General features: G+C 46.2%; 1 protein-coding gene across 4 annotated transcripts in view; it reads right to left on the reverse strand.

The window, feature by feature from the left end:
* TM9SF4 (transmembrane 9 superfamily member 4) overlaps positions 1-26618 on the reverse strand; it is a 60080-nt gene that overhangs the window by 11579 nt on the left and 21883 nt on the right. For all 4 annotated transcript variants that reach the window (XM_057702060.1, XM_057702064.1, XM_057702061.1 and 1 more), the window contains exons 2-12: positions 23163-23276; positions 17283-17382; positions 12024-12192; positions 11795-11924; positions 10443-10566; positions 8997-9115; positions 8783-8894; positions 7365-7435; positions 2226-2358; positions 1078-1159; positions 908-983 (exon numbers count right to left, since the gene is read on the reverse strand). In XM_057702060.1, coding sequence (XP_057558043.1) covers positions 908-983; positions 1078-1159; positions 2226-2358; positions 7365-7435; positions 8783-8894; positions 8997-9115; positions 10443-10566; positions 11795-11924; positions 12024-12192; positions 17283-17382; positions 23163-23276 — 1230 coding nt within the window. The remainder of the gene's footprint in view (positions 1-907; positions 984-1077; positions 1160-2225; positions 2359-7364; positions 7436-8782; positions 8895-8996; positions 9116-10442; positions 10567-11794; positions 11925-12023; positions 12193-17282; positions 17383-23162; positions 23277-26618) is intronic.

A 26618-nucleotide genomic window follows, 5' to 3' on the forward strand; every position in this document is an offset into this window, starting at 1 on the left:
AGGATAGGGCTGGGTTTACAGCTCTGAAGACCCCTGGCTCTCGGCACACAGTAGCCTGAGAAAAACACCTGATGCCTCAAGAATTCAGGAACCTTTGTTTGATCTTTTCCAGAACAATCACCATCACAGCTGTCCTATACTGAGGGCTTATTAAGTACCAGGGGTATTAGCCAGAGCTGAGATAGCCTGAGTTCCCTGGGGCTATCAACTGCTGTGAGAATGGTTTCAGAAGGCTGGGTCTAGAGGCTTCTCTGAGCTTGACTCCAGGGGTTTCCTGGTCCTCTAAGGGCTCACATGCTCTGGGAGAAGAGGCTCAGAGCTCCCCGGGAGGCAGGGTCAATTCCCAGGCATCCTCCAGTTTCTACGGTCTTTTCTGCTGCCAAGAACTCTCCTTACCACCAGGACGACAGTGAACATCAAGAGCTGGCCTTACTGAAAAGGAACGGAGGCCCCAAAGTCTGGAAAACAGGCTGACAGTAATGTGGGGCCTGGCCTCTACCGCCCCTGGCAGGTAATTCTCTCTTTGCTGGGCAGGCTGTTCTCCCAGCAGCCCGCCTGACCAGGTTTTGACCTTCAACTCTGACACCTGGGCTTGGTGCCTAACTCCTATTATTCTGAATCTCCTATTTCTTCTTGTGCTTGAGCCATGGGACAATGCAGGCTAAAAATCACCTAAGTTCCATTCCCTCTTTTCACAGATGCAGGAACTAAGGCCTTCGGAGGTAAGCACCCATGGGTGAGAGCCCAGTGCTCCTGACCCTTGGGTGTGCTCCTCCCGCCCCATCAGGCTTCTGCTCAGCCTCTGGCCCTAAACCCCCACCGAGGCCTGCCTATGCTGCTTCTGAAGAGCCCAGGAGGAAGCTTCTCGGCTCCCCACCAACTCGGGGAGGAGGTTTAGGACACTTACACAGAAGGCTCCTTTCTTCCACCGATGGCCTTTTAGAGTGCGGTACAGACGGCCGGCGGAAAATCCACCAAACACCCTGTGGGGAAACGGCAGGGACCCACACCAAGGGGATCGTTAGCTGAAGCGCAGGCATCTGCACCAGCCCCAGGCACCCACTCAGACATACCTACCCCATGAACATGAAGAGGAAGCAGGCCGTGGTCATGAGAGCTCCACGGCTGGAGGGCGACAGCATCCCGAGCATGGCCACAACTGAGGAGGGAGAGGCAAGGGGAACGTCAGGGTCTCCAGGCCCTGCGGCCCCACCCCGGGCCGGCTGACAGGGCCCCGGGGTGGGTGAGGCTCCCTGCTCCCCTGGCCTTCTTCTCTACAGGAGAAGACTGGGTCTCAGCTGGGGTTCAGAGCGGGGCAGCAGTTGCTGGGCCCTGGCTGGTTGCATCTCAACGGCAATGGCCAGCCCACAGAGCACTTGCTGAGGGTATTACGAATGCCAGCTAACTGAATCTGCCGCATCAGTCCTATGAGGTGAAGGTCAGTTCCCGCATTCCTCACATGAGGAAACCAAGGCTCATGAGGTGAACCGAGAGGTTCACAGTGGTTAAAGGACTTGTCCAAGGTCACAAAGCTTGGAGGCGTGAGGCTGAGATAGAAATTTAGGCAGATTGGTTGCTAAGAGATTAGATTTTGAAAGTTCTCATCACAAGAAAAAAAGATTTGTAACTATGTAAGGTGATGGATATTAACTAAACTTATTATGGTAATCATTTTGCAATATATACATATAATATCAAATCATTGTTTTGTACACAAACTAATAGTGTTATATATCAGCAAAAAAAAAAAATTAAAATGGTAAAAAAAAAATTTAGGCAGACTGACTTCAGAACTGCCTATAACTACTACGGATTCATTTTGGGGGGGATGTTTTCTGAGAAAAAAGACCTGATTCCAGTCCTAACCCCGGTGCTGAAATGGGTAAGTCATTCAACGCCCGTCTGCAAAAGGAGGCCAACCTCACCGTGCTGATACGTGGCTTCACTGGTGGTGTGGCTGTGGCGGGCTACCGATGGTGCTGGAAAGATCTGAGAAGGAGCAAATCACCAGGGCCCGGGACAGAGAGGACAAGCCCTCCTGCTGGGATGGATGGCTCTGTCTGGCCCAGGGATGCTGACATGCTCCCCTGCCCCAGGAAGGGAAGTCCACTCTTCTCCCAGACTCAGGCCTGTGCTGCTCTGGTGACCACAGCCACGCGCCCCCCCCCCCCCCCCCCCCCCCCCGCCAACCTGCCACGTCCCTCAGCCGTGTGCGGCTCACTCACAGATGACGATGAGAATCATACAGAAGAGCTGGATGCCTGAGCCCAGTAGGGAGCTGAGGATCATGGGATACTGCGGAGGCCTGAAGACGTCACCGTGCACCAGCTTCCACCCAGACTCTTCCATGGTGTCTTCCTGCAACAAAAGGCCAGAGAGTGAGGCTCTTCTCAGCTCCGGAAAAGGCAGCTGCTGCAGGGACCGCCCCCAAGGACCCATGTCCCCTGACCAGGGCTGAGGGCCCCTCAGATGTTAACCAGCTCCACTCTGACATAGGAGCATAAGTGACACGAGAAAAGTACTTCCCAGAGAACTGTCACATGGGAAAAGGAGGGCACAAACATGGGCTTACAGCTATACAAAAGGAAAATCTCCTCCCCACATTCCTCAAACCTAACGCATGGAAAAATAATGTAAACCAACACATTAAACCATCAACTTGCGTAATAGTTTTTGAGTGGTGTATTTAGAAGCAATTTATTGTTATTATTTTTACTGATTATAAAAGTAATATAGGCACACCTTATTTTATTGTGCTTCTTTTACAGCATTTTGCAGATACTGTATTTTTAACAAACTGAAGGTCTGTGGAAACCTGCATCAAGCAAGTCTACTGGCACCATTTTTCCAACAACATTCCCTCACTTTGTGTCTCTGTGTCACATTTTAGTAATTCTTGCAATATTTCAAAAGTTTTCGTTATTACTATATTTGTTATAGTGATCTGTTACCAGGGATCTTTGACGTTACTATCGCAATTGTTTTGGGGTGCCGTGAACTGTGCCCATATAAGACGGCAAGCTTAGTCAGTAAACGTGTGTTCTGACTTCTCTACCAACCAGCTGTTTCCCACCCCCCCCTCCAGCCTCCCTATTCCCTGAGACATAACAACATTGAAATTAGGCCAATTAATAACCCTACAATGGCCTCTAGGTGTATAAGTGAAAGGAAGAGTTGCCTGTGTCTCACTTTAAATCAAAAACTAGAAATGATTAAGCTTAGTGAGGAAGGCACGTCAAAGCCCCAGACAGGCTGAAAACTAGACCTCATGTGCCAAATAATTAGCCAAGCTATGAATGCAAAAGAAAAGTTCTTGGAGGAAATTAAAAGTGCTGCTCCAGCAAACATAGGAATGATAAGAAAGCAAAACAGCCTTAAACTGCTGATGTGGAGAAAGTCTGACTGGTCTGGATAGAAGATCAAACCAGCCACAAGGTTCCCTTAAGCCAAAGCCTCATCTAGAGCGAGGCCCAACCTTCTTTAATTCTATAAAGGCTGAGAGAGGTAAGGAAGTGGCAGGAGTGTGAAGCTCGAAGAGGTTGGTTCATGAGGTTTAAGGAGAGAAGCCGGTCTCCATAACATAAAAGTGCGAGGTGAGGCAGCAAGCACTGATGTACAAGCTGCAGCAAGTCATCCAGAAGATCCAGCTAAGATAAGTAATGAAGGGGGCTACACTAAACATCAGATTTTCAATGTAGATGAAACAGCCTTTGATTGGAAGAAGATGCCATCTAGAACTTTCACAGCTAGACAAGAGAAGTCAAGGCTTGGCTTCAAAGCTTTAAAAGACAGGCTGACTCTCTTGTTAGAGGCTAATGCAGCTAGTGACTTGAAGCTGAAGCCAATGCTCATTTATGATTCCAAAAATTCTGGGGCCCTAAAGAATTATGCTAAATCTACTCTGCCTGTGCTCTAGAAATGGAACAGCAAACCTGTGTGATAGCACATCTGTTTACAACATGGTTTACTTAATACTGTAAACCCACTGTTGAGACCTACTGCTCAGAAAAAAAAAAGATTCCTTTCAAAATATCACTGCTCAGGCTTCCTAGGTGGCACAGTGGTTAAGAATCTGCCTGCCAATGCAGGGGACATGGGTTCAATCCCTGCTCCAGGAAGATCCCACATGCTGCGGAGCAACTAAGCCTGTGTGCCACAACTATTGAGCCCATGTGCCGCAAATACTGAAGCCCGTGCACCTAGAGCCTGCACTCTGCAACAAGAGAAGCCACAGCAATGAGGAGCCTGTGTACCACAACAAAGAGTAGCCCCCGCTCACCGCAACTAGAGAAACCCCGCGTGCAGCAATGAAGACCCAACACAGCCATTAAATAAATAAATTTAAATAAAAAATATCACTGCTCACTGACAATGTAGCTGGTTACCCAAGAGCGCTGCTGGAGATGGATAACGAGATCATTGCTATTTTCATGCTTGCTAGCACAGCATTCACCCTGCAGCTCACGGATCAAGGAATCATTTCGACTCTGCAGTCTCATTATTTAAGAAATACATTTCATAAAGCTGTAGCTGCCACAGAGAGTGTGATTCCTCCAATGGATCCGGACAAAGTAAACTGAAAATCTTCTGGAAAGGATTTACCATTCTAGATGCCATTAAGAACATTTGTGATTCACAGGAAGAGGTCAAAATATCAACATTAATAGGACTTTAGAAGAAGTTGATTCCAATCATCATGGATGAAATTGTGGGGTTCAAGATTCAGAGGAAGAAGTAACTGCATGTGCAGTGGAAAAAGCAAGAGACACAGAATTAGAAATGGAGCCTAAAATGCGACTGAATCGCTGCCATCTCTTGATAAAACTTCAACAGATAAAGAGTTGTTTATTATGGGTGAGCGAAGGAAGTTTCTTGAGATGGAATCTACTCCTGGTGAAGATACTGTGAAGACTGTTGAAATGACAACAAAGGATGTAGAATAGTACATAAACTTAGCTGATAAAGCAGAGGCAGGGTTTGAGAAGACTGACGCCAATTTTGAAAGAAATTCTACCGTGGGTAAAATTCTATCAAACAGCACTGCATACTACAGAGAAACTGTCCGTGAAAGGAAGAGTGAATTGATTTGGCAAATTCACTGTTGACTTATTTTAAGAAATTGTCACAGCCACCCCAACCTTCAGCAACCACTGGCCTGATCAGTTAGCAGCCATCAACACTGAGGTAAGACCCTCCACCAGCAAAAAGATAATGACTTGCTGAAGGCTCAGATGACAGCATTTTTCTAGCATGAACGTATTTTTAAACTAAGGTATGTTTTCTTAGACCTACTACCACTGCAAACTCAACAGAATGCAGGATAACTTTTATATGCACTGGGAAACCAAAAAATGTATTTGACTCCCTTTATTGTGATAATCAGTTTATTGTGATGGTCCGCAACTGAGCCCGCAATATCTCTCAGGTATGTCTGTATGTGCTCTTACTTGTGTAATAAAAAAAGTAAAAAAAGTAAAAAGTCAGAAAGAGAAGGATAAATATTGTATGCTAACTCACATATACAGAATCTAAAAATGGTACTGATGAACTCAGTGACAAGAACAAGGACGCAGGTGCAGAGAATGGACTGGAGAACTCGAGGTATGGGAGGGGGCGGGGGGTGAAGGGGAAACTGAGACGAAGCGAGAGAGTAGCACAGACATATATATACTACCAACTGTAAAATAGATAGTCAGTGGGAAGTTGTTGTATAGCAAAGGGAGTCCAACTCAAGGATGGAAGATGCCTTGGAGGACTGGGGCGGGGAGGGTGGGGGGGACTCGAGGGGGGGGGAGTCAAGGAAGGGAGGGAATGTGGGGATGTGTGTATAAAAACAGTTGATTGAACTTGGTGTACCCCCCCCCAAAAAAAAAAAAAAAAGGATTATAAACCAAAAAAAAAAATTTTTTTGGTATATGGCATGATATTCAAATGAACAGGAAGTAGTAAATGTGTACTGTAGACAATTTTTTTTAAAATCCAGAAAGACTGAACAAAAAATATAAAACTCATAAACATTCAAAGATTAAAAAATAAACCAGAAAGATAAAATGATTTATATACTTAATAATATCACTGTTTTGATATATTTCCTTCAGTCCTTTATGTATGTACATGTGCATATGTATATATAATTTTTAATAATAAAATTGGGATCATATTGTATTTACTGTGTACTTGGTTATTTTAAGCTGATGTATGATCATAAGCATCTCCTCACATCAACATATACTCTCCAAAATTACTATTTAATGTCTGTACAATTTTTCTTTGTACAGCTGTACCATAATATAACCAATCCAGTGTTATGGACTATCAGGCTATATCCAGTTTATTTAAATTATAAAAAAAACTGCAATAAATATTTCTAGATCAAATTTCTGTGGTTTTAATGACTTCCTTAGGAAAATTCTAGAAGAATTAGCAGATCAAAACAAGTTAACTAGGACTTCTCCTGTGGTCCTGTGGTTAAGACTGCGCTTCCAATGCAGGGGGGGCAGGTTTGATCCCTGGTTCCATCCCTAGTTGGGGAACTAAGATCCCACATGCCGCGCAGTAATCCCACATGCCGCACGGTGATCCCACATGCCGCACGGTGATCCCACATGCCGCACGGTGATCCCACATGCCGCACGGTGATCCCACATGCCGCAGAGTGCCGCCAAAAGTTAAAAACAAAACCAAACAAATGAAACAAATTAACTATCTGACAGTTCCTGATACCTACCGCCAGTTAACTACTTTTCAGAAAACTACCAGTTTACACTTGCATGGGTGACATGAGAGAGTGCTTATCTCACGTCAACCCTGCTGACAATCAGTAGTATATGTACAGGTCTGTGCTAATTTGAAGGCCCCAAACTGTCTGCTCGTGATTGTTTGAACCTGAGTCTTGGGGGCTCACCCAGAGGCAGGAGTGCTTTCACATGTTTACTAGCCGCGGGTGGTGCCTTGTCTGTAAGTTTCTTGTTCATTATCACATTAGAGATTTTAGTGTTTTTTTTTTTTAAGAGATTTTATACTAGATCTTTTAACTATCATCTGAAAAAAACACACTGCATATATTGTTTTGCCATTTCACTTTTCTATTTTGTTTATATATTGTGACATGCAGGATTAACGTCAAATTAATCCAGTTTTCTGTGATTTCTTCCATTGTTTTTTGCTTAGAAATTAGAAAGCCTATCCCCATCACTTTGGGTCATTAAATATTTTGTTTTCCTTTTCAATATTTCTAAGGTTTACACTATGAACGATAAGACACCCACACACACACACCCCCTCCTGGTTTGGTAGGCCCGGAGCCCTACTGCTAGACGGCTCCCACCCCGCAAGTCCATCCCTCCCCAGCCAAGACCTCGTACAATGTCATCCTCCTTATTGTAGTTGGCGATGTCCTTCCGGAGGGTCCGAATGATAATCATGCTCAGGATGCCTGAAACAAACGGGTGGGGAGGAAGAGGAGTCGTCACACCGCCAACTGAGCCTTCTGTGCTGCGTGCCCTCCTGGTACATGTGGCTTTCTCTACAGGGAACTGGCTGTGCAGCCGCCTCAGGTCCCCTCCTGGGCATAGCTCCACCCCAGTTACCAGGGGAGGGGCAGACAGAGGGTCACCCCCCAAGGAGGGGAAGGAATGAGCTGCTGGGATGAGTGGGGGCAGTCACAGGACACCACTTATATTCCAGGGAGAACAGCATCTCAGCTCCTCCACGGTTTGGTCCTTCCAACTTCTTGAGCCTCACCTCCTCCCAAGCTCACTGGCCTCTGGTTATTTGTTGCTTTTAGTTATCAGGTTACAGTCCCATCTCTCTCTCACCTGCATGTCTATAACCCCTTTGCCCAAATTCGAATGCCCCACTCTGCCCTAACTCTTTCTCACATCGCACTTCAAGACATCTTCTCCCCTCAACACCCCAAACAGTTCAGAGGCCCCCCGCCCCCCATTTGTACTTGCACAGCACCCTGTTTACCTCTCTAGGCAGCACAGTATAGTGGTTAAGACAATAGGCTGCAGGACCTTGAGCTAACTTAAACACTTTTAGGCTTAGCTCATGGGGCTGCGAGGATGGGGATGCTTGTAAAGTGTTTATTTTTAGCACAGCAGCTGGCCCCTGGGTAAATGTTTAATAAAGACAGCATTATCTTTACTTCTCCTATGATACTGAAATGATCAGTTTCACTCTACCTCTGATAGCCACCTACCCCCCTGCTCACTGCCCTCTTGCCATCTGGCTTCTCACCAAGCTTGTCCCATCGCAGGGCTGTGACCCTTTCTGGAACAGTCTTTCCCTGGGTCTCTGAATGGTGGCTCCTCATCCAGAGAGGTCTTCTCTAAAGCAGCCTTCACCCCTTCCTCAACAGCCGTGCATCTGCTTCACAGCACTTAGCACTATCTGGAACCCACTACTGTGCTTTTCTGTCTCTCTCCCCCACCAGAATACAGACCATGAGGACAGAGGCTGGGTTGCGCTTGCTCAACACCATATCCAGCATGTGACATGGGGATCAAACAGAATGAACAATCACGAAACCTTGCTGAATGAATCAACAAAGCTGTGCGTGAAGAGGTGGGGCGGCCTTCCCTGAGGGAGCTCTCCAGAGTGGAGGCCGAGACTTGTTTACCTCTGCGTACCTAATGCCTCACACAGAGCCCTGATGTCTGTTTTTGACCCACACTTGACTCCAAGAACACCCTAGACATCCCCGTGAGTGATGTGACACCTTGGCCGCGCATCCCTCACCCCCTGGTCCTCTCCACCCTCCAACCCACAGCCTGCTCACCTGACAGGAAGAAGACCACCACAACGGAGTTAATGATAGAAAACCAGTGGATCTGCACATCACTCATGGTCAGGTAAGTGTCCCAGCGAGAAGCCCATTTGATGTCACTCTCCTGGCGGTGGGGAGGAAGCACTTGAGAGTCAGGTCTCCTGCCTGACAACTCCTGCCTGAACCAGAGCCCTCCTCCCCAGCCATGGGCTCCAGCCCCTCTCACCTCCCAGTGCACAGAGTAGGTGAAGTACAGCTGATTCTCCTTGGTGGGGTCAATTTCTTGGGGCGAGGAGTTGGTACCCTCGGGCAGGGTGCATGAGCTCTTCTCGTCTGTTTTGAGGTCTGTGAGAGACAGAGACTCAGTCTGTTCCCGGGAGGGCCAGTGCCACTACCCAGGGACTGTTCTGGGGGTGCCCTCAGAGGTGGCATGCTGCTGAGTGGAGTCTGGGAGAACAGCTGGCAACAAGAGCTTTAAAACCGTGCTCCCCAGAGCCCTGCCTTTCCAAAGGGTCTTAGGGGCTGCAGAGAGGTGTGTGCGGGGAGGGGTCTGAGCCCCCGTTTAGTCAAACAAATTCTTCCTTCCTTCAATTCAAATATTCATTTGCTCATTCAATCAGTCCCATTCCACACGCAAAATAACACCAACTCACTCTCTCAAATGTTTACTCTCTCATTTAGTCCCCAAAGTCCTAGCACTTTAATAATTCAATCACTCAGATGCTTCCTCCTTCATTTACTCATTCGCTCATCCTGCTATCTGTCCATTCATTCAACCAACAAACATACAATACATAAGCACCTATTATGTGCCAGGTATTGTGCTGGAGAAAAAATGGTGAGCAAAGGAGGCAGGGCCTCTATCCTCAAAGAGCCAGTGGGGGAGCAGCTGCTGTCAAACACTCACAACGGTAAATGTCAAGCTGTAACCGTGACACAGACGGGAGGAGAGGCAGTATAACGCCCCAAAAGTGCAGGGTCTGTGTTTTACATGAGACATCTGCGTATGACTTTGTTTAAATACTATGTTCCACAGCTTAAAAACCCCCCAGAAATCCATCATCCCTGTGGACAAAAGGCCAAGCCTGCTAAATGGAAGCGCACCCTGTGGTAAGCAAGGACTGCCAGGCGAGGTGAAGCTGGACCAGATTCTGTCAGGCCCATGGGGCTGGGCCTGGGCTCTCAAGTTCCTGCGCGACTGTTGACCCCAGGCCAACTTTAGTCTACTCCAATCTCTCACACACAGAGGAGCAGAAACGGTGGAACTGGCTGCCCAACAGCTCTGTCTGCACCCCTGCCCCTTGCTCTTCAACCCTTTGCTCCTGAGCTGGCTGGTTCTTACGATAGGCCCAGCAAAGCCCCAAACTGCTGTTTGGTCTTGGCCAAGTCACTGACCTCTCTGAGCTTCTGGTTCCTACCATAATCTGCACATGCCTCCCGAGGTGGCTGGGAGGTGGTAAACTGGTAAGGTGCTGTGCCAGGCCAGGACACATGTCAGCTCTCCCCTTGCCCCCCACCTTCTCTAATGGGAATGTAGTGACCCTACCCTGGCTTGGCCCATATGCCACACTGGGGCCTATCAGCCATTTCAGGAATCAAGGGTGCAAAGACCCTGTGTGTGGAAGCCCAGGCCCATCCAGCCCTGCCCCTCTGGTCACACCTCCCCACTCACCCTCCAGCCTGATGCTCTGGGGAATCACCTCGAAGCGGACGACACGGTATGTGTGCTCCTGGTCCTCTTCCAGGTCCTCCCGGTGATAGTAAAGGATGAATGAGAGGTGATTGTGCAGGTATATCTAAAACAGAGCAACAAAGAGAACAAAATAGCTAGAAGCCAAGAAACTACCAGAAAAATCACACAGGGAGAACAGTCAGGTATTAGGTCCCTTCCCTCATCTAGCAGACCCAGCTGTACCAACCTTCCAAAAACACTGCTCTCATAGCAACCCATAGCTACTCATGAATCCTGCAGGGATGAAAGTCCAGACCCCTTAGGCTGGTATTCAAGGCCTTCTGTCCTGTAACCCTAACATACCTGGCTATCGTCACCTCCTCAGACACAGGTAACCTGATCTCCCTGGGTCCCTCCCTGCTCCATGAACAGTCCCCACCCTGAACTCCGTCCACAGCATTCACTTCAACCAGAATGCCACCCCGACTTCACTCAGCTCAAGCCTACCTATTTTTCAAGGCCCACCAGCTCTGTGACAACCTGAACGCAGGTAAGCTCCCTCTGAACTCCTCTGGTATTGGCCGTCACAGCACTGGCATGGTCAGGGTTGGAACTTAAGATCCAGGGTCTTACACTGTCAGTTCTCTCCCCAGTTATGACAGAAGCCCTTGGAGGACAGGGACTGTGCCTCAAAAGAAATGTTTTTGTTTTTGTTCTGTAATGTGTTCAGTTTAGAAAATGACAAATATAAGAGAATCACTGTTACAATCGATGCCATTAGCATATTTCTCAGTGGCTGTGCTATAAAATGCTTACACAGATTATCTGATTTACTCCGCAAGACAACCCCAAAGGGCAGGTATGGCTACTGCACACATTTTACAGACAAGGAACCTTAGGCTTAGAGAGGTGAAAGAGGTAGGCTTAAGGTCACTCACCAACTAGAAAGTGGTGGAGGCAGGATTCAAAACCCAGAGAGCCTGCATACTCTTGACCACTACTTAGCTCTCTCTCTTACACACTGATGAAACTCCAGATATTTTGCCTGCGGCAGGGGAGGGGCGGGGGGGAGGGGTAATCTTCTAATCCATGTAACCATATATTTATATGGAATCTAGTTTTTAGGCACTGGGCCTTCCACCTCCTTTGTAGTATCTGCCAGAGCCCTGCCCACAGCATACAGGCTTCGGGACAGGCCATGCCCGGGGGCACCAGGAGGAACTTGCCTTGGCCATCCCCACCTTTGCTGTTACTATACACCTAGAGCTACGTCTCCCCTCCTCTATGGCCCCAAGTACTCGTGACTCTGGGGCGTGGCTCCCCAGCCCTCTCAGCATACCAAGACACTCTACCTTGTTGACATCTGTGAAGCCGAGCCGGTAACCGTGTTCAAACTGCACATCTTTCTCCTTCTTCTTGTCATCGCCTTCGCGGCTGGAGTAGAGCTCCAGCCGGGTGGCCACAGGCAGGTTGTCTGCGATGCTGAAAACCCAAGGCCCGGCTCAGTCCTTTGGACCGCCTCTCCCTCAGTGTCCTCCCCCATGGGAACTCGAGGCTGGCAGGGAGCAGAGGATGACTCACAGGTGGACGTAGTAGTCCTCTGAGATCCTCTCGGCCACGAGCCGGCTCTGCTCCACCGTCAGGGTCACTGGCTTGTTAGGATGGCTGCACAGAACCTCACACTTCTTTTCGCTGTTCATGAGAACCTGGAAAGGGGTGTTGACAATCCGGTCCCCTCTCAGCACCTCTCCTGCCATAAGAGAGACAGATGGAGCTCAGAGCTTCAGCCCTGAGGTTGCTGAGGTGAGCAGAGCCATGGAGACACAGGGCCCACCTACAGGGCCTTCAAGAGTCCCATAGCCTAGCACTCAATGCGCTACCTTGCCTGTTCAGGCCAAGCTTGCCCACCTGATGCCCACCTTTGTGCTCTAGCACCACCAGACTCTTCAGGGCGTATCAAACATGCCATGTCATTCCATGCTGCTGGGCCTCAAGTCATTTCCTTTGCCTGGAGTGCCATTCCCTGCCCCACATTCCTGGGAAGCTCTTCCTCACCCTTCAAGCTCAGCTTCTACTCCACTCTCCGGGAAGCCCTTCCTGACCTCCTTAGGACTGAGCTCGTCACACCCTCCTTGGACTGTCCTCAGCACAGAGGCAGCACTGTACGGTGCTGAAGAGAGGGCTACTGAACGCCACTTACTAGCTTAGCAGTCTTGGTAAGAATGTTAACCTCAGTGAGCCTCAATTTCCTCATCTGTAAAATGGGGATAATAGTACCCATCTTGCAGGGTTACAGTGATAGATAAAGTACCAGGCATAGAGTAGGAAGGCAACAAATATTATTATTATTATTTTTAAAATTTACTTATTTATTTATTAATTTTATTGGCTGTGTTTGCTTTTTTTTTTTTTTTTTTTTTGCTGTGCCCGGGCTTTCTTTAGTTGTGGTGAGTGGGGGCTACTCTTCGTTGCGGTGCGCAGGCTCCTCATTGCTGTGGCTTCTCTTGTTGCGCAGCACAGGCTCTAGGCGCATGGGCTTCCGTAGTTGTGGCACATGGGCTCAACAGTTGTGGGCTCACAGGCTCTAAAGTGCAGGCTCAATAGTTGTGGTGCACAGGCTTAGTTGCTCCACGGCATGTGGGATCTTCCTGGAGCAGGGACTGAACCCGTGTCCCCTGCATTGGCAGGCGGATTTTTAACCACTGTGCCACCTAGGAAGCCCAACAAATATTATTTTTTATCACCAGCATCACCTCTGTACCTTTTCATATGTCACTGATGTGACTCTGCACAATGTGCTGATAGATTGCTCCTGCCCCCATACCCGATTATGAGCTCTTCAAGGGCAGATAATGTTTCCTACTTATTTCTGCACTTTCAGATCCTGGTTCAGGCAGGGAAGGAGGTAGGGTAAAATCCAACACCTGAGATTTTTAGCCAAAACACCTTCTTACTTAATGAACGGGCACACCCCTTGCAGACCTACTGCCTCAGAGTAACCTGCTGCCAGATGTCCCGAGAGCAGGTACCAAGCAGTTAGGGACTGTCAACTAATCAACAGTGATTTCATCCTAAGCCATTCCAACAGTTCTACTGTGGAACCCGGGCTAGCTGAAGGATACCTACCAAAGCCCACAGGCGACGCTGATGCTTACACACACCCCTGGTCTAATAGCTGCCCACTAGTGTGGACCCACTTGATGTAGGACTCTTGGTCTAGTCATTCATTCGTTCATTCATTCCTTCCCAAACATCCACTGGATATTGGTTATGTGCTGGGCTCTGAAGAAATAATGTTGAACAGACATACTCACAGAGCTTACGGTCTGCTGGGAAGACAAACTGATTAAATAATCAGGACAATGAGAAGATACAATATAATAAGAGGAACTTGCTCTAGATGTGGGGGTGTAGGTCTAGGACAACTTCTCTGAGGAAGTAATGCTTGAAGTGAGCTTTAAAGGAAGAGAGCATTAACTAGGCAAAGAGACAGGGGCAGACTATCCTAGACAGAAGGAATAGTATGTGCAAAGGCTCCCTGCTGGGGGGTGGGGGGAGGGGAGACGACAGGGTACATGTGAGAGGCCTGTGGGGTTGCAGTGCAGACAGCAAGGGTGACTTAAGGTGCGCTGGAAAGACAGGCCAGAGCTGGACCTCAGGGAACCTGTGGGCCACACTAGAAGTTTGATCTTTATCCAGAGAGCAACAAAAACCAATAATGGGTTTCTAATGGGGCGGCAAAAGACATTATTTGATTCTGGTTACAGATCACTCCGGCTGTTTTGTGAAGCCAACATCAAAGATGCAAGGAACTGGCTGGGGGTCATGGCAGCCAGCTATGCAAGTGAGCAGTCATGATGGCTGGATTAGAGGGTATGGTGAGGGTGGAAACAAGTACACAGACTCAGGAGCTACTGATGAGGTGAAATCTAGGGGGCCCGGTGCTGGCTGACACAAAGGATGAGTGAGGAGTGGTGCATGTCAGGAAGACTATCAGGTTTCTACAGGCAAATTCTAGTTGGGAAAATGGGAAAAATAGCAAATTTAGACTGAAGACATTTTTCCAGTTTGGATATGTCAAGTGGCTATGTCAAGCAGGCAGTCAGATATCCAAATCTGAGGGTCAGAGGAAAGGTCAGGGCTACAGATGGAAGCTGTGAGCTGCTGGGCTATAGATGGTAAATGGCAGGGCCACAAGCTGTACTGCAGTGGGGAGAACCACTCAGCTGTGCAAAGCAGCACCCTGGCGAGTGTGGGACGCCACCCCGGAGAAGAGGGAGGGTACAGAGGGGCCTGGATGAAGCTCTCCACACGTCTCCCTGCTTTCCCCCCCACTAAAGCAGGGGAAGGCTAGCTATGCAGATGAGTCTGCAAAAACACTGGCCAGGGGGTGGGCAAGAGCATCACTAAGACATGTGCGTGGTCCACTGCTGAAATGATTTGGGTCATCCTCTGCCATTTTACAGATGACAATGCTGAGACCAGACCCAGACAGTGACTAGCCTATGATCACACCAGGGCACTGTGGTAGTGCTAAGGCCCTGGGCTCCTTCCTCTATACCATGTCCTTCCACCCACTTCTTTCCAGTAAGGTCAATAAGGAACTCACGTGAGGAAAGGAAGAACATACAGAGAGAGGAACAGGGCTGAAGATCAAGTAAGGTAGGTATCACTTCTTGCTATTTAGAAATTACTGATACATTTAAACCAAGAAAGAGGACATACTGGCCTGGAACAGCTCATTTCTAATACAGAAGTATTCCTTTTAATTTTTAAAGCTGGGAACAGACAGCCAGCCACACTAAACAAGCAACAAGCTGAGTGGACCCTCTAAAATGCTGTACTCCCGTCCATTTGCCGTAGACACAGCCCCTCACGCCATGATATAAATCGCCACCAACGTGATAATCGGGAGCACAGCCCTCAAACAGCCCAAATGAACCTTTCTGGAAAAGGCAGTCTGGACAACAGAAAGAATTCTGTTTTTAGAGTTAAAAAACCTGGGTTAAGATCTCAGTGTCTCCCACCCATTGACCATGTGACCACAAGCAAGTTTTTCAAGCCTCTGAAGCTGCCGTGCCCTCTCCTACGGTATGGAGGCCATCATACCCGGCTCTGCAGAGTTACAGTGGGAACCAAGTAAGACAGCGTGCAGAGTGTGCTGCTCAAGGTTATGGACTCTGAAGCCGGAGTTCCTGGGCTCTGCCACCGACTCGGTGAGTGACCTGCGGCAAGTGACTTCACCTCTTGTGCCTCACTTCCCTCATCTACGATAAGGCTTTAGTAAGAGTAGCTACCTCAGAGGGTGGTTGTGAGAATTAACTAAGTTAAAGCACAGATGTGCTTAGAACAATGCCTGGCTCATTGTTAGAGCCCTTTAAGTACTGACAGTGATGATGATGAAGATGAAGATGACATAGAGCGTAAGGTCTGCAACCCAATATGCATTCAATCAAGGCTGTTTCTGCTTCTCTCAGGGAGGACACTAACTTTTACTGAATGAAAACTATGTGTCAGACACTGGGTCAGAAGTGGCAGAGAGAGAGAGAGAGAAATGTAAGACGACCCCGATCCCGCTGCTCAGAGAGCTCCTAGGGAAGCACTACACAGAGATGGAATGACACACGGTGTGGCAGGATAACTTCTGTACACAGAAGTTTCCATTTCTGTGGGGCAGGAACATTCCCCCGCTTCACAGAGGTTAAGGTCATCCAGTATCACGCTGAGGTGTGCCCAACTGCTGAGCCTTGGGCTGCCGACGAATCCACACCAGCTCACGAGGGAAGGGAGGAGCTGCTGTGTGGCGTCTGGAGGACACAGCAGGTTGGGCTGCCCAGCAGCGATAAGGTGGCCGGAGCATGGCGTGGTATGGAGAGAAAAGCACGGGAAGCGGCAGGCAGCAGAAGCAGCCCGGGCCCTGAAACCAACCTCTGTCCAACTGCACAAGGCGAGACTTCGGGACAGGTGGTGCTGCCTGCTCTTGGTCAAGGCCTGCCCTGGCTGGTCTGGGCCCAATGCCTGGCAGTAGGTACACCTGCTGGTTAGGGGTTTGGGAAACATCTGAGCCATGCGCAGCCCTGACGGAAAAGGCAGCCCTTTTGGGGGCCTGCTCAAGAACCAGTTCTCTCCTTTCCCCTCCCTAAGCTTTAAGAGAAGAGGAAAGTCTCTTAAGTTCCTTGAAGTCAGGGAGGGCATCCTTCCAAGTTTTTATCTCCAGGACTTAAAACTGAGACGGCACAGAGTAAGTACTAACAGACACCTCCAAACATCTCTTCCTTTAAGCCTAAAATTCCACCACATGAAGAATTATGTGAATTAAAATAAAATGGCTGCTATTTATGAACATATATGCCAGACGCTGCACCGGGTGATTCACGCATTATTTGAGGCAAGGCCTGCACAGCTTAGCAAGAACTATGGTGATGTCTCTACTTCCATTAGGGCCAAGGATAATCACTTACTCTTTTAATTAAAAGCAGAGCAGGTTACAGAAGCTACGAGAGACAGAAGGGGATATCTAGAAATCAAGGCAAGCCAGTTTGAGCAGCAGCCAAAGGCTCCAACTCTGAAGCCTGACTGCATGGATTCCAAGCCAAGCTTAGCCATTAAGTAACAGTATAACCAGAGGCAAGTCACTTAACCTGTAAAATGGGAATAAATAGCACAACTACCTCCTTTGGGATGTTATAAGGATTAAATAAGTTAATATGTAGATAAACTACGTAGAATGGTGTCTAGCACACAGTATGTGCTATATAAGGGTTAACTGCTATTATCATTATGAAAAGATCTGCGTTCCTCTTTGGGACAGGGTGACAGCAGTGTGAGAGAAGAACTTACCCAGATTCTCTGCCTTGTAGGTTATTTTGCTGGGCTGACAGAAGGGCAGTGAGTAGTATTCATAAGGTAGCTGGGTGCGAGAGCTGGTGAGCTTCACAGCCTAGTGGGAGAAGACAGGCCATTATTCCTCAACCAAGAAATCAAGATGACTGTTTCAATAACCCTCCCAATACCCACTCATTTTTAGTATACTCAGTATTATTACCTAATAAGCAAACTAACTGCAGCAGACACAACTCTGGTATACTGTATACTATACTCTCCACAATTCTAAATTATTTCACAGTTCACTAGTTTTAGACTACATTACAGATTTTGTTTAAAATCACACCCAAATCCAATATATACTCAGAGTCCTCAACATGCTGATATCCTTTGAGCCTATAATTTCATTTCTGGGTATCCTTCCTAAGGAAACAACTCCAAATGAGGGAAAAAACTTCAGGAACAAACAGGTCACCCCTCATTCCTAACCACAGTGGTCTTTTGCCTCTAGTTCCTTGAGCCCGACCAGCGCTCTCCTGCCTCAGGCTTTCAACCTGCTCCTTTCTGCCCGACTCTCTGACTCCTTCTCACATTTAGGTCTCAGCTTAACTCCCCTCACCTTCAAGTCCTTTCCTAGTCATCTTATCAAAGGAATTCCCCCCTCTTCTCTATTTCAACACTCCTAGTTATCTCTGTAGCACATCTGATAAAATGTAGTTAGTTTGTACCCAGTGCAACCAAATAAATAAATAAATATTTTTTAAAAATGTAGTTAGTTTGTTTTCCTCAAAGAAATCAGCCTCCCCTAACTAGAATTTAAAATTTAAGCTCCATGAGGACAAGGACCACGTGTCTTGCTCACCTATGTAACCACCATGCCTATAGACCTAGGCACACAGTAGGTGCTAACTGAATGTTTGCACAATGAAAAAAGAGAGGAAAAAAACCAAAAAACAGCTAAAAGCCCCAAAATGGGAAACTGGTCAATAAACCATATTATATTTATTCAATTAAATATTATGCAACCATTAAAGATGAAATTTAAGAAAACCATGAAGGAGAACATTTAGGAAGTGATGCAAGCACACAGAATGTAGCTCTGCAAACAGTGACAGCCACAGACAACTCGCTGAAACACAGATAAAACAGAACCAATCAAAATGTTGAAAAAAAAATTAATTTAAATGCAACTAAAATTATCTTTGCTATTTAGAACCTACTGACCATTTCTCACACAACATCTGAAAGTATAAATAACTTTTAGCATCCAGGTCCACAATCCCTACTTAAAACTCTTGCTTTGGAATTAAGAATTCTTCTAATTTTAAAAGAGCAGTGTGGTATAATATTCCATGGGTTTTCTAACACCCTGATGCTGGGTCCGGAGTAGTACTCCACATTCAATGACTATTTGCACAAGGAAATGTAAAAATATTCATACCAAGTGGGATAAATAAAGTCAATAAACAGTTCAGGTCAAGTCTTACCTACAATGAGTTTAGAAAAACTTTAGCTTTCAGAGTTTTTTAGATATTGAATTGAGGGACTGGGAACCTCTATTAAGCATTTCAAGAACTGCTTGAGGCAAAATGACCAAAAAGTTATTATCTGTTATTAACGGCTTGTTATTTTGCATTTCTTGGCATTCTCTCCTTCTGGACAATCAAAAAAGAATCCACATCACGAAGAGACTGAGTCTCACCTTTATGTCCCCTACCGCCCTCTCTCCTCCCACCCAAGGCGTATGCTCTCACAGGCTCAAGCTGGGCAGGAGTGAAGCCAGAGCCACCCTGTCTTCCCCATGCCACAAGTTCTGCCCTGGAGAGGGCTTCTGGCAGAGGCCCTGGGAGGAAGGGTACTGCAGTGGTTAGGAGCTGGGTTCTGAACTAACCCTATGCCTCCCTCACAATGTGACCTTGGGTTCACTTCCTCAGGCCTCAGTTTCCGTAACTGTAAAATGTTCAGTAAATCCCTAAAACATACAGTATCTGCCTCAGAGGGTTCTTGGAGGGCATCTTGAGCTAAGCCATGCATAATGCCTGGCATGTAAATAATCCTCAGCAGGGCTTAACCTATGGTGGTGCAGTGGTTAAGAATCCGCCTGCCAATGCAGGGGACACAGGTTCGAGCCCTGCTCCAGGAAGATCCCACATGCCACGGAGCAACTAAGCCCGTGCGCCACAACTTCTGAGCCTGCACTCTAGAGCCCGAGAGCCACAACTACTGAGCCCAAGCACCGCAACTACTGAAGCCTGTGCACCTAGAGCCTGTGCTCTGCAACAAGAGAAGCCACCACAATAAGAAGCCGGGGCACTGCAATGAAGAGCAGCACCCGCGCTCCGCAACTACAGAAAGTCTGTGCGCAGCAGCAAAGACCCAATGCAGCCAATAAATAAAAAATAAATTAATTTAAAAAATAACAAATTAGTGGGGCAATTAAACAAAATAATCCTCAATAAATGTTACTTTAATTATTGTTCCTGAAAATTACAAGTCTGACTTCCAAGGAAGAAGGATGCTCACAGTAACACAACACATGGAATGGTGCATTTGTCTGTTACTACTACGTAGTTCTAAATGTAGACACTTTCTTTTCTTAAAATATTTTATTTATTTATTTATTTATTTATTTATTTATTTATTTATTTAGGCTGTGCTGGTCTTAGCTGTGGCATGTAAGATCTTTGCTGCAGCATGCAAATTCTTAGTTGCAGCATGTATGTGGAATCTAGTTGGACCAGGGATTGAACCTAGCCCCCTGCATTGGGAGCTCGGAGTCTTACCCACTGGACCACCGGGGAAGTCCCTAGACACTTTCTAATAGTCATTCATCATATGCATGAGGGTGAGTCAGAAATTATCTGCACTCTGGCTGTAGAATTTATTTTAATTAACTTTTAGAGAAGACAAATACATCATTTTCAACATAATCTCCTTGCTTTTCAATACACTTTGTCCATCTGTCAACAAGTTTTCGTATTCCCTCATTTAAAAATGTTTTGGGCTGAGCTGCGAGCGACAAATGAAATAATCCATGACAGACTTAGGTTTCAAAAAGTTTGTGCGAGATGGGTACCAAAACAACTCACGAAAGAGCATAAACAGAAGCATCTGGATATCTGCAAACAAAATTTGGACTGATACTCTAAGGAAAGTGAAAGTTTCTTAAAGAAACATTACTGGTGACGAGACATGGATTCATCACTACGAGCCTGAGAGTAAGTAAATGGCAGAGTATGGAATGGAAACATCCTCAACTGACGACCAAGAAAAAGTTCAAAAGTCAACCATCAGCTGGAAAATTGATGCTTAGTTTTCTGGGATTCTCAAGGGCCAGTATTGGAACATTATCAGGAAAAAGGTTCAACAATCAACAGTACTCATTACAGTGAGATGCTTATTGAGGAGCTGAAGCCTAAACTTCAGATTAAATGTAGAGGGCTGCTTTACAAGGGCGTTATCATCTTGCAGGAAAATGCACGTCTGCACACTTCTGCCGACACTGTCGACACTCTGCAAAAACTTCCTTTTGAGGTGTTAAAGCATCCTCCCTATAGTCCTGATCTTGCTTCACTGGACTTTCACCTGTTTGGTCCCCTGAAAGCAGCACTATGAAGACAAAGATTCACTTCTGATGAGGAAGTGAAGACAGCGGCGCATTTGTGGCTTGCAGCTCAGCCTAAAACATTTTTAAATGAGGGAATACAAAAGCTTGTTGACAGATGGACAAAGCATGTTGAAAAGCAAGGAGATTATGTTGAAGAATGATGTACTTGCCTTTTATAAAAGTTAACTGAAATAAATTCTACAGCCAGAGTGCGGATAATTTTTGCCTGACCCTCGTACTTATCCACCCTGCCAGGCTATGTGCTAGGAGTACATAGTGTGTACTACACAGCAGTAACCAAGAAAGATAAAATCCCAGCCCTTTAAGAACTTGATTCATGGTAGTTTTCGTTTTTCCACAAATGTATTATATTTTTAACCTCTAAACTGGTTAGCTCCCTCTGGATAATGAAAAGTTGCTTGTATCTAACGCCCCAAATAAGCATGACATGTAGCAATTTATAATTTTGCAAATGCTCCAAATGTGGTGGCAAACAAAGGCACATGTACATGACAGCACATCAGGTGGATGGCCCTTTCTGATTTTCTGGTCTTCGGCTCCCTGTCCTGAACACTATGATGCTTAAGACAGAATAAAAATTTTATTTTCACACAATCTCACTGCTCTGCTTTTGCACAGGCTAGTAAAGATGTGGTTCCCATCAACAAGAAATGTATATTTTAGGAGCAGAATTTATTTTCATAATTTTATAAGTTTTGCTAGCCCTTTGTACAGAATCACTAAGGATTTGAAGTACTTAAAAACTTCAACTATATGTTATTTCGCCTATGGGGGACCAATGTGGTAGTCAAGAAGCTGGGGGTTTACGGAAGTCTGAGAATGCCAAGTACCCAACGCTGTAAACACTGCACAGAAAAAAAGACTAAGAAAAAATATCCCAAAGTATTAAGAGTGGTTAGTTATATTTGGGTGATAGCAGAGGGGAGTCCCTATAGCTGGGAGCTCTGGTTCAAGGTCACACCCCTTCCCTGGTAGCCAGTCCTCTCACCTCAATGTGGGACAACTCTGCAGGGCTGGCACTCCAGTTTCAGAGCTTTTCACGGGACTTTGCCGTATCACAGCTTAATGTCTCTCTCTACCCAGTCCTGCTTCCCTTATTCCCTCCCAAGTGCCGACCCTGAGTGCCTAGTCAATAAATCTCTTGCACCAAATTGCTACGTTAGAGTTTGTTCCCCGGGAAACTAGATTGAAGAAGATCCACCACCAACCCCCAGCCCTGTTTAGGGCTCTGAGAATGCCACTAAGAGTTCATTGTTACAGAGACATCAACCAAGGTGCCAGCCTGCCCATTGCCCCGATCAACCATATTTTAAACGATTTTCCCAAAACCCCTGTCACAGGTGACTGACCCACATGTGGGCACCTAGGCCGAGAAGGTGAGGTAGCCCAGTTGGATGACTTCTCTCTGGACTCTGATTTAGGGCAATGCTTTCCAAACCCTTAATCATTCACGTACCTACTTGCCCTATCTACTTACCATTTATTCTACTATTTACTTGGATATGATTCATTTTTAGGTAAATACATTTATTTAAGAAGCAAACATTTTATCACTATTAAAAATGGAAAACCAATGACAGCCATGAAATCATGAGTTGAAGTAATGGCTATATTTTCCATTATAATTAGAAGAAAATAGCTATTAAAATAAAACATACTTGTCAGCCACTTAAAATCATCTCATATACTACCACTCAGATATGCAGTGCACAGTTTGGAAATACTGAACTGGAGAATCCTGGCAGAAGCTAAAATTGAAAAAACAGGCCATAATAGGCTGTGCATACACAGATGATATGAGTTATACAGAGAAAGCTGATAACAGAGAGGAGGATGGAGCAGACAAAAGAGGGAGGCAGAGATGTCACAGAGGAGGAGGCAGGTTGAGAGAGACAGAGACATAGAAAGAGATGGAGATGGACAGACACAGAAGCAAGTGCGAGGGTGAAAGTGAGAGAGAAACAAAGACACAGAAAGAACCAGCAACAGAGCCAGAGCCAAAGAGAAAGAGAGAGAGGGATAGAGAGACAGAACGCACTCATACAGGCAGAGATGCAGAGTGAGCCAGAGGCAGAGATCCTGGAACTGTGGGGCCCGGCGGGGCACTACTTCCAGCCCAAGCCGCGTGCAGCAAACCCTCTTCCTCCCAGGCTAACCGGCACCGGTGTGTGCTCTTTGCAACCACAGGAGGGACATGACCAGCTCACCACAGTCCTCTGGCCAGGCTGCCCAGCACAAAGGCTCCCATAGCCCAGGAATGCACTTACCTTGATTTCTACAGGGTCATTCTGGTGGAAGTTGATTGGTGCGACCCCAGGAACATAGAAGGCCCCTGTATCACACGCGAGAGAGAGAAGCAGCAGGGACCACGGCAACCAATCCTGCTTGGAAGAAGAGAGGCGGCAGTCGGAATGGGGGAAGGAGGTGAACAACCCTCTGGGGCACCATCACACCTGCTTTAACCGACCCAGTCTCATCCCCACTCAGAGAAGCCTGAGGCCCCCCAAGGGCTGCCCTCCAAATGCCCCCAAGAGTGCTACGAGGCACTGACCCTGCACTTCCAGAAATGAGCCACAAACTGAGTGCAGTAATTAACAGCAGGGCAAAAAGGGCAGACTAACACAGGAGCCACGGCACCCCACTCTAGGAGCAACGTTCCTTTCATCACCTCACGTGTATCACTGTCCTGCAGGGCGAGCAGGAAACAAAGCTCCACAATGTCCCATTAATTCCTGTTTCTCCACATAGCAACGGGCTCGCTTTGTCAGGAAGCTCCTATGTTACCAGTATATTTTTCTACAAGCCGTCTCCAAAATTGTCCTGAACCCACCACCTTCCATCCTCCGCCTTCTCAGCTCCAGCTACCCTGGCCTTCTTGTCTCCTGACAGCAAGCCCTTCTCCACCTCTCGGGGCCATCACCTTCACTGTTCCCTCCATCAGAATGCCCTTCCCATAGGTGCCTGCCTGGCTCATGTCTCATCTCTTATTTCATTCAGGTCTCTCTCAAATGTCACCTCCTCAGAGAAGCCTCCACTGACTAGCCTGTCTAAAATGGTCTCCTCGGGTGTGGAGAAAAGGGAACCCTCTTGCACCGTTGGTGGGAATGTAAATTGATACAGCCACTATGGAGGACACTATGGAGCTTCCTTAAAAAACTAAAAATAGAGTTACCATATGACCCAGCAATCCCACTACTGGGCATATACCCAGAGGAGATCATAATTCAAAAAGACACATGAACCCCAATGTTCACTGCAGCACTATTTACAATAGCCAGGTCATGGAAACAACCTAAATGTCCATCAACAGATGAATGGATAAAGAAGAAGTGGTACATATACACAATGGAATATTACTCAGCTGTAAAAAAGGAATGAAATTGAGACATTTGTAGAGACATGGATGGACCTAGAGGCTGTCATACAGAGTGAAGTAAGTCAGAAAGAGAAAAACAAATATCGTATAGTAACGAATATATGCGGAATCTAGAAAAATGGTACAGACCAACCGGTGTGCAAGGCAGAAATAGAGACACAAATGTAGAGAAAACAAACATGTGGACACCAAGCAGGGAAAGTGGAAGAGGGGATTGGGATGGGATGAACTGGGAGATTGGGATTGCCATATATACATTGCTAATAAGAAAAAAAAATCAGGGCTTCCTAGGTGGCGCAGTGGTTAAGAATCCACCTGCCAAAGCAGAGGTCACGGGTTCGATCCCAGCTCCAGGAAGATCCCACATGCCGCGGAGCAACTACGCCCGTGTGCCAAAAAAAAAAAAAAAAAAAAAAAAGAAAAAGAAAAAAAAATCAAACTGTACACTTTAAATATATGAAGTTTATTGTGTCAATTATATCTCAATAGATGTTCTTAAAAAATAAATAAATAAAAATAATAATCATTAAAAAAAAAAAAAAAGAGGTTTCCTCAGGGCTACTATTACCCGTTCTCCATCCCCTTACTATACTTCACTTCTCTTCACAGACTTAGCTAATTGACATGGACAATATGCATCTGTTTACTTGTATGTTATCTGCCTCTCTTCACTCCAATGTAATCTCTGTGAGAGCAGGGACTGTGTCCCCAGTGTCTGGTACCGAGTAGGCACTCAGTAACCTGCATGCACGACAGTCACCTGGGAATCAAAGGCAAGAAAGAGCAATTACCCGCCTCAAGAACTGTACCCCATCAAAGCATCTCTCCCTTTATTAGTATCATGCTTCACCCCCTCAAAGTACTGGAAGAGCTTCTCTCTGCCTGGCCTGAACAAGAAACTCTGTCATCCACACACCTGATCACCAAGTCAACTGCGCTGCTGCATCGGACTTCTCTCCCCACCCCTTCTACAGCTGTGGTATTTCAGACTCTCATTTCTTCCCATGGGACACTGGCCACAGCCTCCAGATCACTTTGTCCTCGCACTCCCTCCATCCTTCAAGTTACAATCACCACCACCACCACCACTATCACCACACGCACACACTCACTCTCAGACAATTCTTTCTGGAACTCAGTGTCACAGAGAATCAGAATCACTCAGGGGGCTTGCCAAAAATATTCATCTGTATTTTTACCAGGAGCACAAGTTGAGGAAAACTGGCTTTCAACGTTTAAGGTTCTGAGCTTGGTGCGCTATTTTAGATACAGACCTTGGTCAAAGCTTAAAAGCTACATATTCACAGACTGTTTTCCTCTGATCTGTTGTGATGTTTATAAGTATCTGTCAGCTGATGTGCATTATGAAATATGAAATAACAGTGCGACCCTAATAAAAACAGTAAAAAGTGGCTAAGACAGTTGTATTGAATCTGGTAATCACAAGGTCAGCAGAATTAGGGGTGAAAGAAGGATCTTTAGAAGAAATGACAAGACAAAAAGGTGGAAAATGCCTCATGGGGTAGGATTCTGTATAGGAAGACAATATTCCCCCGTTCCTTTCTTTAACTTTTTATTTTTAAATAAATTTAGATTTACAGAAGATACTATGAGGGTTCCCATATACTCTTCACCCAGTTTTCTCTAATGTTAACACATTACATAACCATGGGTAAGAGAGGCTTTTAAAAAATAAGTAGGTTAAAAAAGTTTTGAAAAAGTAAAACATATATAGTAAATATTGGGTATTTTCTTATGGAAAAAAACCCAAACAAAATTTTTGGCCAACCCAATAATTCAAATAGTACAAATGGGTATAACCATGAAAAATAAATCTTCCTCCCTCTTTAGCTCCCCATACACAACTGCTAGCACCAGTTCCTTGAAAATCCCTCTGGAGATATTCTATGCATGTACAAAGGGAAGCATTTAGCAGTATGGGTTTGCCTTGATACACCAAAAACAAACAGATTTTTACTCTTTCTCTCTGTGACAGAAAGCCTACTGACTGTGGGCTGCTTACAGCATCTGATTTCCTCTCCATCAAGTGGAGGGTTTCCTCCACTTGACTAGTCATCAGAAGATTCTAGCCCATTGGGCAGGCCTCACTGGGCAGTCCTTAGATTGTGAGCGCTTTGTGTGAGAGAAATAAATCCTGTCCTTTGTTTTCCTCTAATTCTTCTTTGAACCTGAATTCCAGTTAACTAAAATGCAAGGAAGACAAATCCTGTACTACTGACATAAAATGGTATTCAAAGTCATTTAAAGATAATAATCCAACTCTAAATTTTTGAAAAATGATGCAGAAAACAGACAATCCTCACAAATAGATGCTATCAACAAACCA

The sequence above is a fragment of the Hippopotamus amphibius genome, chromosome 12, assembly GCF_030028045.1.
Source record: "Hippopotamus amphibius kiboko isolate mHipAmp2 chromosome 12, mHipAmp2.hap2, whole genome shotgun sequence".
Classification (NCBI taxonomy): Eukaryota; Metazoa; Chordata; class Mammalia; order Artiodactyla; family Hippopotamidae; genus Hippopotamus; species Hippopotamus amphibius.